The 19,704-nt window shown below is 39.2% G+C and overlaps 1 protein-coding gene across 1 annotated transcript; it reads left to right on the forward strand.

Annotated features, from left to right (window-relative positions):
• Window positions 1–13,166: 13,166 nt before the first annotated feature.
• On the forward strand, window positions 13,167–19,278 carry LOC104114649 (protein NUCLEAR FUSION DEFECTIVE 4-like). Its single transcript, XM_009625143.4, has 3 exons — window positions 13,167–13,640; window positions 17,369–18,288; window positions 18,384–19,278. Exons 1-3 carry the CDS (start codon window positions 13,305–13,307, stop codon window positions 18,880–18,882), a joined length of 1,755 nt encoding a protein of 584 aa, XP_009623438.1. The 5' UTR covers window positions 13,167–13,304; the 3' UTR covers window positions 18,883–19,278.
• Window positions 19,279–19,704: the final 426 nt, after the last annotated feature.

Raw genomic sequence — 19,704 nt, forward strand, 5'->3', positions numbered from 1 at the left:
GTTCTGCGTATAAGGGATGAAGACGAGGAAGAAGAAGAAAACAATGGGTCCGTGCTGGTGGCCCGAATGAAGAAAACCGTCGATGCCCCAAAGGCAGCTGCGTCGATGGTGATTTATAAAGCTCCGCCTCGGACTGAGATATTGGAGGAAGGTTCAGGCAGAGTACCCGAACCGTTAGAGATCGAGGATGCTTCCCACCAAAGTCAACAAACTGTGGGTATATCAGAAGAGGCTGATCCTGAAGCTCTCCGAACTGAGGAGAACGCCCCAAGAGAGTTGCTTGGGGCAATAGTAATCGGAGACTCGCCCAATCTCCCTGCCTTTTCCGAAGGGGTGATTCGGGAAGCCCAAGCTTTGGGGGACCTCGAGATAAACCGATCTCATGAAAGGGAGGACCCCTTCTGTGATTTGTTTACTGGTATCGAGGATGTTGCTGGCCCTAATGATGTGTCGGGCCTTTTCTGTGAAGTGCAACAAGCTCTAAATCGGGTAAGCTCTAACTCCCTTCGTTGATACCACTTTCATGTTTGCTATTCTTTTCTAATTTTTTTTCTTCTTTCTTCGTAGGCCGCAGCAGTTCACCGAGAAGCATGTTCTCGGTCTCGAGCCAAGCTGCGTCGATACGAGGCCGACCTTCAACGGGTCATGGAGGAGAGGAACGCCCTTAAAATTCTCTTAGGGCAAAGGGGAGAGGAAATCAAAGACCTCTGAGCTGAGTTGGCCAAGGCTCACCAAAATCAGACCGATCTATCCGAGCAGGTAATGATACTATTAAAAGCCTATGGGCTCGATATCAGAACGATGGTTAATTGTTCGGTCTTACTACTGTAGCAGAAACTTGAGATGATCGAGAAACTCTGTGAGGAGGTCGATGTGATAAGGCGGAATCCTTGAAGTGGAAATAAAGTATGGACTGCTTTGCTGCAGAGAACGAGGCTGCTCGAGCCCAATTATCATCAGTCGAAAACCAACTTCAAAGAATGAATGAGAAAAGCTCGGTTCAAGCAAGAAGAATAGAGGAGCTCGAGGCTTGGTTGGCCTCCGAACTTGCCAAAGCCAAATCTGACACCGAAAAGGCAAAGGTCGATGCGGATGCATTCGCGGCCGTCTATCGGGCCGATGCTGAAACTGCTCAGGTACAAGCAAGAGAGGTAGCCGAGACCGCCAATACTCAAGCACATTGGGTTGCTGAACTTGCTAAGTGCTGATCTCGGAGGGAGACCCTCGAGGAGATCCATGCTCGAGGTTTGGATCTCACCGAAGAGATAAAAAGGGCTAAAGAGCTCGAAGCCGATGTTGAAGCCTTGGCTTTCGATGATGGTGATGCTGCTGATGATGATGATGATGGGAGCAAGAGCGGGTCCGAGAGTGGGGAGGAGCCCGACGGAGCAGAGACTGCCCCCGTAGATAACCAAGAAATTTAGCCCTTAGTTTTCATTTTGGTTTTTTGTATATGGTCCTATTCGGACATTGTAAACATTCTTGTATAAATATAAAGATCTTTTCTTTTCCCGACTTTCCTCTGTTTTATTCTCTGCCTCGTGAAGATTTTATTTCATTCATGCCTTATGAAGATTTTCATAAGGCTTTAGGAGATTTGATCGTATTTGGACTTTGTAGCCTTTATAACTGAGTGAGTGCTTGCTCGAACTCGAAATAAGGTAGCCCGTAGGCTTAGTAGTCGAGTGAGTGATTGCTCAAACTTGAAGTAATATTGCTCGTAGGCTTATTAGTCGAGTGAGTGATTCAAACTCGAAGTAATATAGCCCGTAGGCTTAATGATCGAGTGAGTGATTCGAGCTCGAAGTAATGTAGCCCGTAGGCTTAATGGTCGAGTGAGTATTTTCTCGAACTCAAAATAAGAGTAGCTCGTAGGCTTAGTAGTCGAGCGAGTGGTTGCTCAAACTCGAAGTGATGTAGCCCGTAGGCTTTATTAGTCGAGTGAGTGATTCGAACTCGAAGTAATGTAGCCTGCAGGCTTAATGGTCGAGTGAGTATTTGCTCGAACTTGAAACAAGAGTAGCCCGTAGGCTTAGTAGTTGAGTGAGTGCTTCCTCGAACTCGAAGTGATGTAGTCCGTAGGCTTTATTAGTCGAGTGAGTGATTCGAACTCAAAGTAATGTAACCTGTAGGCTTAATGATCGAGTGAGTAATTTGAACTCGAAGTAATGTAGCTCGTAGGCTTAATGGTCAAGGGAGTATTTGCTCGAACTCGAAACAAGAGTAGCCTGTAGTCTTATTAGTCGATTGAGTGCTTGCTCAAACTCGAAGTGATGTAGCCCGTAGTCTTTATTAGTCAAGTGAGTGATTCGAACTCGAAGTAATGTAGCCCGTAGGCTTAATGATCGAGTGAGTGATTCGAACTCAAAGTAATGTAGCCCACAGGCTTAATGGTCGAGTGAGTATTTGCTCGAACTCGAAACAAGAGTAGCCCATAGGTTTAGTAGTCGAGTGAGTGCTTGCTCGAACTCGAAGTGATGTAGCCCGTAGGCTTTATTAGTCGAGTGAGTGATTCGAACTCGAAGTAATGTAGCCCGTAGGCTTAATGATCGAGTGAGTGATTCGAACTCGAAGTAATGTAGCCCGTAGGCTTAATGGTCGAGTGAGTAGTTGTTCGAACTCAAAATAAGAGTATGTCGTAGGCTTAGTAGTCGAGTGAGTGCTTGCTCGAACTCGAAGTGAGAGTAGCCCGTAGGCTTAATGGTAGAGTGGCAGTCCCTGATTTGTGGGGTAATCATCGGCTCTTGAGCCTGTTTGCATAATAGATCATAAAATAGAGGATGGGTTGTGAGACATGATATATAGGCAAAGAAGTTTCTTTTCATGTTGTTATACATGTGTTTATATTTTGTACCAGGGATTGAGCAATCTACACGAGCATGGTTCATTTTAACCATTTGGCTCTTACAATTTTTCCTATCCGAACGATGTTGTTATGAAATAACTTTCTTGCATCGAACTAGATATATTTGAGGATAATGCCCCACCAGTATTCGAGGTTGATTGTAAAGAGGTCTCGGATACTGTTAAATTGTTCTAAGTTAGCACGATTAATGGTTGTCTCATTAAAAACCTTGACGAAAAACTCATTTGGGATAAAACCGGTCTAAGAAAAAAAGAGTGCAACGCGTGCTTTCAGACCTAAGGCTTCGTGTTGAATGATCCATCCTTGTTCTTGATTGAACTCCTGCAAGGGTTAGTTTTGAAATATAAATGAATATGGGAGGGTCGTACCTTAGCAGTAATATCGTTTTAGTTGTGACACGTTCCAATTGCTTGGTAGTTGTTTGCCATTTATAATACCGAGTTGGTGGGATCCTTTACCGACGTTTTCGAGTACTTGATACAGTCCTTCCCAGTTCGAACCCAGTTTTCCTTCGTTTGGATTTCTGGTGATGAGGGTGATTTTCCTTAGCACTAAGTCCCCAATTTTAAAATGGCGAACATTGGTTATTCGATTATAGTATCTTTCGATCCACTGCTTTTGGACGGCCAATTGGACGAGAGCGGCTTCTCATTTTTCATCCAATAATTCGAGGCTAGTATTCATAGCCTCGTGATTTGACTCTTCTGTTGTATATCGATACCTGGCACTGGGTTCCCCGACTTCGATTGGAATTAAGGCTTCAGAGCCATATACTAAGGAGAACGGGGTTGCCCCCGTACTGGATTTTGATGTTGTTCGATATGCCCAAAGAACTTCGGGTAGGATTTCTCTCCATTTTCCCTTAGTGTTGTTCAACCTTTTCTTTAGGTTTTAAATGATAGTCTTGTTCGTAGATTTGGCCTGTCCGTTCCCACTAGGGTGATACGGTGTCGATAATATCCTTTTTATTTTGTGGTCTTCGAGGAATTTCATCACTTTGCTACCGATAAATTATTTCCCATTGTCACACACTATTTCGGCGGGTATCCCAAATCGACATATGATATGATCCCAGATGAAGTCTATAACTTCTTTCTCTCTTACTTTCTTGAACGCATGTGCTTCAACCCATTTAGAGAAATAGTCAGTCAGAAATAAAATGAACTTATCTTTACCCGGGGTCGATGGTAGAGGGCCGACAATATCCATTCCCCATTTCATGAATGGCCATGGAGATAGGACTGAGTGAAGTTGCTCTCAGGGCTGATGGATCATCGGTGCAAACCTTTGACATTTGTCACATTTTCGAACAAACTCCTTTGCTTCTTTGTCCATATCAATCCAATAATATCCTGCTCTGATTATTTTTCGGACTAATGAATCGGCACACGAATGATTTCCACAAGTACCCTCGTGAATCTCATGTAGGATGTAGTCGGTGTCTCCTGAACCTAAACATACTGCCAATGGTCCATCGAATGTCCTTCGGTATAATGTTCCATCTGCAGTCAATGTGAATAGAGCAGCTTTGGTTCGTAGGGCCCTCGAATGTTTAGGGTCTAATGGGAGTTTTCCGTTCTCCAAGTATTCAATATACTTATTCCTCCAATCCCAGGTTAAGCTTGTAGAATTTATCTCGGCATGACCTTCTTCGATCACGGACCTCGAGAGTTGAACGACAGTCCCCGAGCTGATCTCATCTTCCTCGACCGATGATCCCAAATTTGCAAGTGCATCGGCCTCACTGTTTTGTTCTCGAGGTATATGATGTAAAGTCCATTCTTTGAAACCGTGCAAAGTTACTTGTAGTTTGTCCACATACCTTTGCATTCTATCCTCTCGAACTTCGAAGGTTTTGTTTACTTGATTTACCACCAGTAAAGAGTCACACTTGGCTTCAATGACTACTGCTCCCAAGCTTTTAGCTAACTCGAGACCAGCAATCATGGCCTCATACTTAGCCTCATTGTTAGTCAACCTAGTAGTTTTGATAGATTACCTAATAGTGCTACCCGTAGGCGGCTTTAAAACGATGCCTAGCCCGGACCCTTTTAGGTTCGAAGCCCCGTCTGTGAAAAGGGTCCATACCCCCGATGATGTACCCGATTTCAACAAGAGTTTTTTTTCAACTTCGTGTACGAGGGTTGGCATGAAATCGGCCACGAAGTCCGCTAAAATTTGAGACTTGATGGTCGTCCGGGGTTGATATTCGATATCATACTCACTGAGTTCGACGGCCCATTTGGCCAATTGGCCTGATAGTTCGGGCTTGTGTAAAATATTACGAAGTGGGTAAGTGGTTAATACGCATATAGGGTGACATTGAAAGTATGGTCTTAACTTTCTAGAGGTGCTTATCAGTGCTAGTGCCAATTTCTCTAAGTGTGGATATCTAGTTTCTGCTTCCCCTAACGTTCGACTTACATAATAAACGGAAAATTGTGTACCTTGCTCTTCTCGAACTAGGATACCACTTACCGCGATTTTTGATACTGCCAAGTACAAGCAAAATTTCTCGTCTACCTTTGGAGTGTGCAGTAGTGGTGGGATCGATAGGTATCGTTTCAATTCCTCTAATGTATGTTGGCATTCCGGGGTCCAGGCGAAATCGTTCTTCTTTTTTAGCAGAGAGAAAAATCTGTGACTTCGATCCGACGACCTTGAAATGAATCGGCCTAAGGCAGCAATCCGTCTTGTTAGCCTCTGCACGGCTTTTACACTGTCCATGACGGTGATGTATTCGATGGCCTTGATTTTATTGGGGTTGATCTCGATCCCTCGATTCGATACCATGAAGCCAAGAAACTTGCCTGAACCGACCCCAAAAGCACATTTCTCGGGGGTTGAGCTTCATGTTGTATTTCTTTAAAATCTCGAATATTTCCTGCAAATGAGCCAAATGGTCCTCTGCGCGCAGGGACTTAACTAGCATGTCATCAATATAAACTTCCATTGATTTACCTATTTGTTCCTCGAACATTTAATTTACTAGGCGTTGGTAAGTAGCTCCTGCGGTTTTTAGCCCGAAGGGCATTACATTATAACAATAGGTTCCATACTTGGTGATAAACGAAGTCTTTTCTCGGTCCTCCGGGTTCATTTGGATTTGATTGTACCCGTAATAGGCATCGAGAAAAGTAAGGATCTCGTGGCCGGCCGTGGCATCGATCATGCGATTGATGTTAGACAGTGGAAAAGAATCTTTGGGGCATGCCTTGTTTAAATCCTTGTAATCTACACACATTCTAAGTTTGTTCCCTTTTTTAGGGACTACAACTCCATTGGCTAACCATTCGGGATATTTCACTTCCCGAATGGACCCTATTTTGAGAAGTTTAGTTACCTCATTCTTTATGAATGCGTGTTTTACCTCGGACCGGGGTCTTCTCTTTTGCTTCACCGATTTGAACTTAGGGTCCAGGCTTAGCCGATGCGTCGTTATATCCGGTGGGATCCCTGTTATGTCTAAATGGGACAAAGGAAAACAATCTATGTTATCAAGAAGAAATCGAATAAGCTTTTTTCTGAGTTCGGGGGTTAATCTCGTTCCCAGGTATACCTTTCGTTCGGGCAGATATTCTATTAGTACGACTTGCTCCAGTTCTTCGACCGTTGATTGGGTAGCGTCGGAATCATCGGGGACCACGAAGAATCGAGGGATCCCTTGCTCATCATCTTCGTCAATCTTCTGATCTTCTAGTTGGGTCGAAGCTGACGTCTGTGATTGCTATTTGGCATCACATTCCCCCTTCGAGCCCGAACCCTTTGTCGATGAAGGCGAGGATATCGGAATTGCTTCTTCGAAGGCAAACATTTCCCTTGCGGCCGGTTGTTCCCTGTATACTATTTTGATTCCCTTCGATGTTAAGAATTTAAGAACCTGGTGGAAGGTCGAAGGTACAACTCTCATATTGTGGATCCACGGCCTTCCAAAAAGGGCGTTGTATCTCATATCGCCTTCTATTACGTGGAACTTCGTTTCCTGGATAGTCCCGGTCACATTTATCGGCAGGATTATCTCGTCTTTGGTAGTTTCACATGCCATATTGAATCCGTTTAGAACTAGGGTTGCGGGTACGACGTGGTCCTGTAGACCGAGTTATTCTACAACCTTCTATCTAATAATGTTGGCCGAGCTACCTGGATCAATTAACACATGCTTAAATTTAGTTTTATTCATAAGTACGGATATTACCAGTGCATCATTGTGAGGTTGCATGATCCTTCTGCATCTTTATCATTAAAGGACAAGGTTCCTATGGGTGCGTAATCCCAAGTTCGAGGTCGCTTTTCTCTCATAACTGATGTCTTAGTGTGTTTAAGTACCGGCCTTTGAGGGGTATCGACGTCACTGATGATCATGTGGATGATGTGCTGTGGTTCTTCCGGTTCGTTTTGTTTACCAAAATCCCTGTTTTTGAAATAGTTTTTGGCTCTGTTGCTTAAAAATTCTCGAAGGTGCCCTTTATTGAATAACCGGGCTACCTCCTCTCTTAGTTGCCTACAATCTTCCATTCTGTGTCCATGGGTGCCATGGTATTCACACATTTGATTGGGGTTCCTCTGGGCAGGATCGGTCTGCATGGGTCGAGGCCATTTAGTGTTTTTGATGCGTCCGATAGCCGACATGATGGCGGATGCATCGATGCTGAAGTTATACTCCGATAACCGTGGTGCTTCCTTAGGTCTGGTATGCCTATCGAACCTATTTCTGTTCATCAGTCCCCTAGACCCTTGGCTTCGATCATTTCTCTTCTTGCCACGTACGAGGTTGCGTGAATGTTTGCTATCCCGACAATCTCTATTGTACGGCCGGTATCGATCCTTGCTTGACCTTGGTTCTCAATAGGTATCCCTATTAAAATCGGATTCAGAACCCAACTGGTCGTCTTCGACTCTTATTTTAGTTTGATACTGATTGTGCACATCGGCCCAAGTAATAGCTGGGTATTCGATTAGGTTATGCTTCAGCCGCCGTGAAGCCATCGAGCTTCATTCGTTCAGACCTTGAGTGAAAGCTTGAACAACCCAATCGTCTGTGACTGGTGGTAGATTCATTCGCTCCATTTGGAAACGAGATACAAGTTCTCTTAGCATCTCGTTATCCTTTTGTCTTACCTTGAATAGGTACGACTTCTGGATCTCGACTTTTATGGCCCGGGAATGTGCTTTTACGAAACAATCTGTAAGCATAGCAAAAGAATCGATAGAGTTAGATGGTAAATTATGATGCCATATCATTGCCCCATTCGACAGGGTTTCACCGATTTTTTTCAATAATACAGATTCGATCTCATCATCCTCTAGATCGTTCCCTTTAATAGCACATATGTAAGAGGTGACATGTTCGTTGGGGTTGGTCGTCCCATTATACTTAGGAATTTTGGGCATGCGAAACTTCTTTGGGATTGGTTTAGGGGCCGCACTCGGGGGGAAAGGATTCTGTACGAATTTTTGGAATCTAAGCCTTTCAATATAGGGGGTGCCCCCAGGATCTGATCAACCCTGGAGTTGTACGTTTCCACTTTTTTGTTGTTCTCTTCGATCCTTTTTTCTCCTGATTCTATTCATTTTGTCAGTTCTTCGAACATCTTAACAATTTCGGGATTAGTCCCCGATTCTTGCTCATTTGACCTCACTATAGCTGGTTCCGTTCTGTGGGTGACTTCCTGGGGCGGATTGGGCTCCGGCCTGCTCGGTATCTGGGTTTGACTCTGCAACTGAGATATTGCTACCTGTTGAGCTTGCAACATTTCGAAAATTATACGCAAGCTGACTCTGTTTTCTTCAACGTTATGGGTTTCTCAAGCTGCAGATCGAGTGCCACCATGAATGTTATTTTCAGGTTCAGAATGTTGGTCTGCCTCGATGGCCACATGTGAGTTAACGTCCAATGGTACTTCGACTCGAGCTCCAACGGCGTTGACTAGCGGTCTTTCGCCACTGGGCGCCAAGTTATTGTTCTCATCTTGAAGGCTAGCTTCGTTGTCGATAGGTAAGGCCATTAATCGGGAGTTCGCTGTTGCTAGTCTGAAATCAGAGATGCTTCAAAATAAGCGTGAAACGGTGAGTATTTCAGAGATTCGTGTCAAATAGCCATTGTTATTCTTAGCCCCACGGTGGGTGCCAAACTATTTACCGAAAAAATAGATAGAATTAAATTTGTACGTAGTTCTAAGGGTATGTGGTATAACTTGACACAAATCGTAAGAATGAATAGAAATATCGAGTGTTGACTGTAGAGAATAAAAAATAAGCAAAGTTGGAAAGAAGATGATTTATGGATTAAGCAAGATGAATCAATCTATGAAACTAAAAAAGGATAACTCTTCAATATAGGAGTGTATGATATCTCACTTACAATGTATGCCAAACTTCGTCCTTACAGAAATATAGTCATCCTTTTTATAGTGGGAGGATCCTACTTTAAATATAATTAAAAATATATAGTGGGGAACCCATGATAAATCAGTTTTTCCCTAATTCCCGCCGAAATTCTCTCCCTTAGTGCGGCTGCAACGGCTCTTGTCTATGAGCTCGATCTTGATCGGAAACGGTATTGGTCGGTTTTCAGTTTTAGAGCTCGATGCAGGTTTGAGGTCGATGCTGACTCGGGGTCCGGTAATGACTTGGGCTCGGTATTGATTGGCCCCTGACCCTTAAGCTCGATTCCATCACATCTCATCATAGTTCTGACCCGAGCTCGATAATGACTTCGAGCTCAGTATTTAATCTGTACCTGAAATTTGAAGCTCGTTTGTGCCTTCTTCGGATCCCATCTCGATATTATGAAGATTTTCTTCGGTCCATTATGTTCCTATCTCGATCAGACGTACGAAAACCGAAATCAGTTTCGACCGTATACAAGACGGATACAAAATTTGAGTTTTTTGAGTTCGATATTCTTATTTCTAAACTCCGTTATTTTTGTAATTATGGATTCAAAATATAATGTTTGACGATTTCCATCAGCCACTGCCGTGATTGATATCGTGCCGTGATTGATATCGTGCCGTCACTATCAATTTCCTTAATGTACAATGATTAATATCTTGTCTTCACTTGCTAAAAATCTATTGGAAAATAGCAAACAGAGGTTGGATTTAAAATATCTTTGGCAATCATTGAGGATATGAACAGATACATATCAACCAAAACCTGAATAATATTTATATATTTTAATTATTTAAAATTCGTTTAAGTTCTTTTGTGCCATTTATTATACAACAACAATAACATACCCAGTATTATTCTACACCGTGGGGTCTGAAGAGGATAGTGTATACGCAAACCTTACCCCTACTTTGTGAGGATAGAGAGACTGTTTCCAATAGACCCCCGACTCAGGAAAGCATAAACACCACATTAATAAAAATATAGACAAGAAGGGACAATACCAAAAAGTCATATAAAAGCAGAATAAAAACAACAAGACAGTAAGGTGATCAACAATGAAAGAAAATAATGGTTAGTCATAAAAACCTACTACCAACAGAAAGCGCCATTTGTTATAGAAATTTTATATTATCAACTTTCATTTTTTAAAAAGAAATTCAACTTAAGAAGAATGAATACATTAAAATGACGTTTAAGAGTTTAGTCAAACAACATATACAAAGTGGGATCGAGGAATACTCTTATTTCTAGTAATTTATACGGTTTAAATTTGCAAAATATTTTTTTAATATGTTACACTTTATTATGATTGCTTAAATACAAAACTCTAAGAAAATAATTATGATTGTCGAATGTTCAGATAAAAGAGAAGAATGTATATATAAATAAAAAACAAAACCTAATTTTCACTCAAAAAGTTTAAGAGAAATATAATTTTTCACTATGATTAGATGGATAAAGTATGGGTTTTTAACAAATGCATAGGTATAATCCAACTCGTATTGTCTACTCATAGTCTCCTCAATTTCTTATTTCCTTATTCTTCTTGTCATTTATTTTTTTAATTAATGAAGATGTGATGGTCATTATTCTTTTCATTTCTAAAGTTCTCCTATCAATTTGTAGATGCCAAATCAAATTTCTTTTCGGGAAACTTTGATATTTTATTGGCAAAGCCACATGGTTCCACGTTATGCTTGTAAACAAAAAATTTAGAATTGGATATAATAAGAAATGGGGTGGAAAAAAAATGATAACCAATTTGATGGGGAGGGGGGGGTGGGGGGGTTGGGGGGGGGGGAGGCTTCTAAGTTTCAATTTAAAAAAGAAAACCAAAGTTTTTTTTTTAAATAAGCAAATTGATGACATGAATTACTTGAACTGAAGCAAAAAATGTAATTAAGAAAAAAAAAAAAGTATATCCCTTCCACATAGCAACCAAAGAATCTTTGGAAAAACAAATTCGATGAGGTACTGAATCCTATTGATTTAACAATTTTCAAGATTCTTTCTAATTTTTCATCTTTTTTTCCTAACTTGTGTCGTCAAATTAGGAATATTCATAGGAGGAACACACTTGAGTTAGATAACTCTTTAATACACAATAATACGACGAATATATCATGAAGCCAAGATTCATCATAAAAAGGAAATCTATTTAAAAGGACGGCATATTCTAAAAAAACTTACTCATATTCAATGTTTCCATCAATTTACACAAATTGAATTAGTTAAGTGATAAATTAAAATTAAAATAATATATTAATTAATTAAAATCCAATGATAACACATAAATATAATGCTATATATGTTTGTTAAATGAGTTAATGCCCTAAAATTTTCCTAAACTGTCACATTTTTGTCACTTTCCTACTTAAATTATTTTGTATCTTCAAAACTATCCTGAACTATATTGCCCTTCATACTAAAAATACCTCGTTGCATTCTTAGAGGCGTGTCTAGTACACGCTCCTAGTTATCTAAAAAAAGTGCCATGCGGCACTACATGTGGTTTTTAACCCAGCCTAAAATTCCCATAAACTATAACTTTTTTGTCAGTTACCTACTTAAATTATCTAGTGCTCCCAGAACCCCCTGAACTATATTCTCATGTATATTAAAATCATATGTTAAATTCTTAGAGTTGCGTCTGTCTAGCTATATTAACTTATAGTTTATACTAAATTTTTTATGTAGTTTACTCATAATATATTACACTCGGATAACTGATTAATTCTAGGAGATTAATTTGGCCAAAATATTATCTAAAGTAATGGGTAAATTTTAGGTTTAACTGTGGTTGTGCTTTATACTAGACTCCAATTGAATAATTCTTTATTTACATTCACTTTGCAACACAATAAAAAAATAAAAATAAAGGCATATAGTGTTGCATTTATAAAATATCATCTTATATTACATAAATAAATTTATACAAAATAAAATTTTACAAATAAGAAACTAATCGACCAACAACTACATTCTCTAATTCTAAATTACACAAACAAGTTTTAAGAGATTCAATTTTATTCTCTACAATAAGGTGTTGGTTTAATAAGAAGATTTAAATAGGTGTTCTTTCAACAATATGTGTAAAAGACATGAAAGAAGACTAAAAAAGTAAGAAAATAAATTATTTCCGACAAAACAAGAGAGGGAGAAATTTTTCAGAGGGAATTGAAAAAATGAATTGGAAGGTGAAAAAAAAGGAAGAATGGTGGTTACAAAGGAAATAAGGAGAATATTTAAAACAAAAACAAAGTTGAAAGAGGGTTAGGTTAATTAGCCATTACATATGACTTTTTTCCGCCGTCACATGCTCCCAAGCGAGTGTGTACACACATTATGTCAGGTAACCAACGAGAGAGTTTAAATATGAAGGGCAATATAGTTTATGGGGTTTTTGACAACACCAAATATGAAGGGTAGAGCTAGTATAGAGTATACGAGTTCGGCCGAACCCAATAACTTTGGTTCAAAATCCTGTATTTATCTTTAAAAAAAAATCCATTTAATATGTATAATTATTAATTTAAAACTAAATAACTTAAACAAAACCTTTGAATTTGTTAATATGTTTATCCACAATTTTAAATAAAAAAGATTTTTTTTTCCACGAGTTGTGGGGTGGGGTGGGGTGGAAACGGGTGGCAGTTGAAGGATCCGTGATACTTTGAAGCAGCTATTAACAACTTATTATATAGTTGGAAAGAAAGAAAGAAAAACTACTTGTGGATTTTGTTTTTGAAAAGTTATATTTAAGAGAGATACTTACACTCACGTTTCATATCTTTCATTAAAGTTTGGAAAAAAAAAAAAAAAAAGGGAGAAGGCTAGGAGCCAGCCACATACAGCGGGTTGGTGGGGTAGTAGTAGTACATACGACATATATATCCACCTTAAAATTTCCAAGAATTTAGCACTTGTATTGTAGATCAATCTATCACACCAACTCTTTACTATTACTACTACAGTTACTGCACCATTTTCATGCCTACACTAGAACTACAATCAGGATCAAGAATTGGCAAGTAAACTAAAGATGGTGCAATTCTCAGAGAAAATCAAGTCATTTCTAAACGATCGATGGCTAGTATTTGTGGCATCGATGTGGGTTATGTCTTGTTCTGGAATTGGGTATCTGTTTGGGAGCATTTCCCCAGTGATTAAAAGTGGTATGGGTTATAACCAAAGACAAATTGCTATGTTGGGTGTTGCTAAGGATTTGGGTGATGCTATTGGATTCCTTGCTGGTATCTTGTCTGAAGTTTTGCCCATATGGGCTGTTCTATTCATTGGTGTTATTCAGAATTTTGTTGGATATGGTCTTGTTTGGCTTATTGTAGCTCACAAATTGCCTGTTTTGCCTCTCTGGGTGGTCAGTTTCACTTATCTCTTTTTTCCTATTGTCTGTTTGCAATTTTTGGATGTGATTGTTGGTTTTGGTCAAGGGAGTAACTTTCTTGATTTTTGTAGTCTGAGGTTTTACTTTTATGCTATGATCTTGCAATTTAACTGTTTATATAGATTGCCAATTGGCTATGAATCACCAGAAAGATCTCAATAGAAATAAATTGACAATGACATCATTGCTTGGTTCCTAAAATATAGTACTGCTTTTCAATAATATTCTGATGTTTTGGGTAGAGGGAATTGCAATTTCATGAATGCTAATAGAATTCTGCCCAAAAATGGACCAACTTCTGAAGAGTAGAGAAAGTAAACCCAACATTCCAAATCTTTAGCAACTTCACTTCCAATATTCTGGAGAATATTCAATCTAGTTATTCCTCTATCATAACCAATAACCAAAATGTATTTCTGAGACTCAGAAGATGAATGAGATTTTGTATTACTGGACTTCAAACGTCTGGGTTTTGACATGTTGATCAAGTTCTGATTATGAATTTGATCTCAAAGCCAAGTTCCCGTGGTAATCGTTTCTGTCACTTCCAGATCTCGCCTCCTTTCTCCTCGTAGAGAATGATAATGAAAAACAAAGAAGGAAGCTAGATAGCTTTCTCCTCTTAAAGTCATTTCAAATGGGTTCGATATGATACATTCTTTTAGAACTCTGATACTAAGTGTGAAAAAGAAGGAGCTAGGCTAAGAAAGTCACTGCTGGATTTGGTAACTTGGCTTCTCAAGTGATTGTGCATCAGCTTTCCTAGTGCTTTTCTCCCAGGAATATATCACTTGATATCCTGCAATTACGCTGGGGAACTTTGTGCGATCTATGGCTTTAAAAAGTAATGTCTCTTTTGTTTTGATGGAGGGATTCCTTTTCTTTTCCCCTTTTTCCAAATATAATTATGGGCGAAGCCTATAATGGCTCTGAATTTCCCCTTTTTTGTAGCTTTTGGACTGATAGTAGAACTTCTGTGAGTGATCTTCATTTGTCTTGTGAGATATAGCCATGATTACTGACGCAACTACTTTGGATCAGAGTCTTTAGATGTTCAATTGAGATTAGAAATACTATCCAACTAACCAGACACATCAATGTAACATATATCTTTTAATCACCATTCACCAGTGGCTGGCTATGTGAACGTGTTCCTTGGTTGATGATTTACTTGAGACACTTAATTTCAATCTATGGACATATCAAAGGGGAACCAATCATAATTATTTGGTAGATTCATTCGAAGCACTGATTTCTGTTTATCACATCCTCCAGAGGCCTAAATTTATGGTGTCCAACTGGAATGCAGCATTTGGGAACAAAATAATTAGGTAGATGAACTTTACCTAGATAAGATCACATTATTGTATCCTGTCACAGTCCTACATCTGTGGCCATAGGGAATTACGTTACTATTTGCCAATAAATAAATAAATGCAAGGCAAGAAATGAGATTAACCATGTTTCAAGAAAGCAACTGATTGCAGGTAAGAATGAAACTGGAAGAGTAGGAGGAAACCGGAAAAGGGATTACATGCTTTTCGTGATGAGTGATTAAATAACTTGTATAAGAGTTGCAAAAGTAAATTTAGGGAATTAGCTGAATTTATATATAGTAGATCATGGATATGCTCAAGAGACTAAAACCAATTTGGTCTAGGAAGTAGGTGTCTCAGGTGACAAGTTTAGCTGCATGGGCTGCAAACCACGAAAATGTATTTGTTACCCAGGCTCTTTGCATTTTTGGATTGAGTGTACCGAAGGTTTACTAAATATCATTATCATAAGAAAATAACTAATCTTGTTCACTGGTCCAGCAAAAAGGAACAGTGTCATCTCATTTTTTACCATTGACTTCCGTACAAGACGTATTAATGCTTAATGTGGGAGAAAATTTTGTACATTATTATTTCTGTTTCTGCTAAGTTGAAGAATCCCAACAGCTATTACTGAAGCTATCAGTAGCTAATCAACACCTGGATATAATTTTGCACAACTTTTGTCTTGCTGAACTCTTGAATTGAATGAGCTTGGTGGTAGAAGTGGAACAAGAAGTTGGTAACAATCTAATGTTAAGCAGAGACAGAATAAGGAATATAAGAGGAACCCTTTCTTCTTAAAAAATAGTGGTGTCCAGGCCAATTTCCGAGCACCTCAACTGTTTCACCAGTATATATATCTAGTAACTCTATCAAGTGACAACCAAGGCTTAGGTAGATGGGAAGAAATCATTTAACTTTTCTGCATCTGTTGGTTTTCGAACCTTGATCTCCCATGGTTCTCATTCCAACTTCATCGACCGCTAGGTCACTCCCTTGGGGCTTGGATGCTAAAGAATAGAAAGAGAAATCGACTCACTGATACATTGGGACAAGATGGATTACTGCTCTGCTAGTAGTCCTATACATAACAAAATAATGAAATCATAACATTTAGAGAGAAACTCCTTAGGGTGTCCAATTTGTTTCCCAGCAGTCATGACATATTGTTGTTTGTTTAAAAAGGCTTGCAGTAGGCAGTTTTCTGGATGCATTTGGCATAGAATACTGGCGATCTCACAAGTTAACTTATGGTCAGTTCTAGAGAGGAAAGAAGTTAGGGTTGGATGTATTGATGTCATTTAAGCTTTGGTATGAAGCACCTTTAACTTTATTAAATTGATAGACCATAGGGGAATACAAGACACCGCTCCGTAATGTTTCTGATGCTTAGACAATATGAGCTAATTCTTAATAGATGAAGCTAGGGAAGTAATCAACTTTAGACCAAAGTAACAGCCACTTGAAAGTTGAAAGTAGAAAATTAATGTTGTCGAAATGGAACTATATACCCTGAAATCTAGAGTTCTAGACTTATCACAAAAAGAAAGAGGAAAGCAGTAATAGCATATTGAGGACAGATAAATTTCTTAAAAGCTAGTAACTTTGGTATTTGGAGTCGATTGTTCCGAGAAATGAAGAATAAGAGATATTTGGAGGTATGTGGTATCAGTTTTGTGATTGGGGATGTGATGCTTCGTAATGACATCAAAGGGAAGTTTGATGAAGTGGCTTTAGTAATACTGGATATAAAATATTCGCTACATAATAATTGGCATCTACTCCCAAAAAAAACCACTAGCTGAAATGAGGACATTAAGATAGACATGTGATGAAATAGAAAAGAAAGCAATAACAAGCTAATGAATGGAAGAAATGGTTAAGATGAACCTAGAGAAGATAAAACAAACTGAGATGGTCTTAACACACTTTAAAGACACTGAACAATGCACCTATAAAAAAGAGTTATGCTTAACTAACAGGGAGAAGAGGTGAAGAAGACTATGACGAGGAATAACATGGAACAAGCGAGAAAGGCTTGGCACTGAACGTGAACCGAGGAGAATAAAATGCTATCAGTCCCAGTAATAGTGTAATGCAGATGTCACCTATTTGTGAATGGCTTTTTTCCTGTAAATTACTCGATTTGTAAAGCTAAGATATGCTTAAATATGATTTTCTTACACTAAATCAATCAAAACATGTCAATGTAAACTAAAGGTTGGGTTCCCCTTCATCCTGGTTGTATTCGCACAATTCTGCATTTTCCTCTCTCTCTCTCTCTCTCTCTCTCTCTCTCTCTCTCTCTCTCTCTCTCTGTTTTTCATAATGTAACTGCTTTTTTGTAATAGTTAATTAACTGGGGATTTTTCTGTTTTGCAGCTTTGCGTTTTGATATTTATCGGAACTAATGGTGAGACATACTTCAATACAGGAGCCTTAGTCTCCTGTGTTCAGAATTTTCCTAAAAGCCGTGGTCCAATAGTGGGGATACTTAAAGGATTTGCTGGGTTAAGTGGTGCAATTTTGACACAAGTTTATGCTATGTTCAATTTTCCTGATCAAGCCTCCCTTGTTTTCATGGTTGCTGTTGGGCCATCAATTGTAATTACTGCTGTGATGTTCTTGGTTAGACCTGTAGGTGGTCACAAACAAGTTAGACCTTTGGATCATTCGAGCTTCCTATTTACCTACAGCATTTGTGTTATCCTTGCAGCTTATCTGTTGGCAGTTTTGCTTCTTCAGGATTTAAGCAGTTTAAATGAGAATGTGATAACCTTATTGACAATCGTCTTACTTATTTTAATAGTGCTTCCGGTTATCATTCCTGTTTTATTGGTTTTCTTCTCTGGACCAAGACCGGTTTTAGAGGAGAGCCTTCTTCCTGAACCAGAGAAACAAGAATCCTCTAGAATGGGGAGTTTCATTCTCAGTGAGGTGGAAGATGAGAAGTCTCCCGAGGTAGACACACTCCCACCATCGGAAAGACAAAAGAGAATTGCGCACTTGCAAGCTAAACTATTCCAAGCAGCAGCAGACGGAGCAGTCAGAGTCAAGCGGAGAAAAGGTCCACGCAGAGGGGAGGATTTCACTTTACCTCAGGCTCTAGTGAAGGCAGACTTTTGGCTTATTTTTATCTCCCTAGTTCTAGCATCTGGTTCTGGTTTGACGGTGATTGATAATCTGGGTCAGATGTCTCAGTCATTAGGTTATGCTAACACCCATATATTTGTTTCAATGATTAGCATTTGGAACTTTCTTGGCCGTGTTGCTGGTGGATACTTCTCTGAGAATATAGTAAAGTATGTTTCCAAGTTCCTAAGCACTAATACAGCTCTTGCTTTAATTGAAGCATATTTTTTTTCTGATGTTTTAACTTGTTTAAAATGATTATCAGACACTATGCATACCCAAGACCAGTGGCAATGGCTGCAGTTCAAGTTGTAATGGCATTTGCTCTGTTCTTCTATGCTATGGGTTGGCCTGGTTCAATATATGTAGTCTCTGTGGTGATAGGACTCTGCTATGGAGCACACTGGGCAATTGTACCAGCTGCAGTCTCGGAACTTTTTGGATTGAAAAGCTTCGGTGCTTTGTATAACTTCCTTACATTGGCTAGTCCGGCCGGCTCTCTGATCTTTTCTGGTGTTATTGCTAGTGGTATATATGACTATCAGGCAAAGCAGCAACATGAACATCGGGTTCAAGGTTCAGGACTGGGGCTAGGAGTGCCTCTCATTAAGGATGACTATCTTACTTGTTATGGTTCCATATGTTATTCACTCACAATGGGCATCATGTCAGGACTCTGTATCATTGCATTCATCTTGAGTTTGATTGTTGTGCATCGAACGAAGAGGGTTTATGCACAAATCTATGGCAAGCCTCAAGCTTGAAGGATGTGCAGCCTAAGATCGATATTTTGCAGTCTATAGCATTCAAAAGTATCCTGATCCCTTGGCAGATTGCTCAAGTGATTTCGAGATAGGAGAAGCAGCACATATGTGATCTGCTCTCGTGCCTCAGAAACCTAAGCATTGGTCATGTCTCTCTGTTTATAAACTATGGTACAGTGTTCTCGACAAACACAATATTTAGATTGCCAGTGAAACATATTATTCTCAGTCTTGTAATTCAGTCTATGAAGGGTTTGAAACATAAGTGTGTTCATAATATGGGAGGTTGTTTTTATTTTGCTAGAGATGCCAGTCATCTGTAATTCTTGATCATATCATGATCATTATTTGTGGTACATTATTCAATTTTTTAAGAAATGGAGAATGCTTTTGTTCCTTCTCTTCCTTATTAAGCTTTGTCTGCTTCTTTCATTTCACAGTGAATGTAAGGAGATAATGGCTTTCACATTCAGCAGTGTAGGAGGTTTTGCAAAAAGACAATAGTTTGTCGGTCTGGTGATCACACAGACTGGAAAGGATCAGATAAAGACAACAAGTTGTAACTGATTGTTTGAATCCAAGTTTTGTTTTTTAGGCAGTATCTGACTGAAAAAGTTCTCTGATCATGAATGACTATGCACATGACTACAGAGAACACTGGTTTTCACTCTGATACAATGTTCCTTAAAGTTTAGGTTAATCATAATTCAGAGTTCATGTTTTCTGCAGCATTGCATTCTAAGACCTAAAACCTGTAGTGCAAAAAAGCATTCAAATAACACAACCCTTTTCTGCAATAGCAAACAATGGTTAAATCATACA

The sequence above is a fragment of the Nicotiana tomentosiformis genome, chromosome 3 (assembly GCF_000390325.3).
Source record: "Nicotiana tomentosiformis chromosome 3, ASM39032v3, whole genome shotgun sequence".
NCBI classification, from domain to species: Eukaryota; Viridiplantae; Streptophyta; class Magnoliopsida; order Solanales; family Solanaceae; genus Nicotiana; species Nicotiana tomentosiformis.

What these genes read in the sequence shown, in the direction of transcription:
- LOC104114649 (XM_009625143.4), top strand. Translation starts at nt 13,305, where the DNA reads ATGGTGCAATTCTCAGAGAAAATCAAGTCATTTCTAAACGATCGATGG. An exon ending in CTGTTTTGCCTCTCTGGGTG is followed by an intron (nt 13,641 to 17,368) that starts GTCAGTTTCACT and finishes TCTGTTTTGCAG; the next exon opens with CTTTGCGTTTTGATATTTAT. An exon ending in TTCTCTGAGAATATAGTAAA is followed by an intron (nt 18,289 to 18,383) that starts GTATGTTTCCAA and finishes AATGATTATCAG; the next exon opens with ACACTATGCATACCCAAGAC.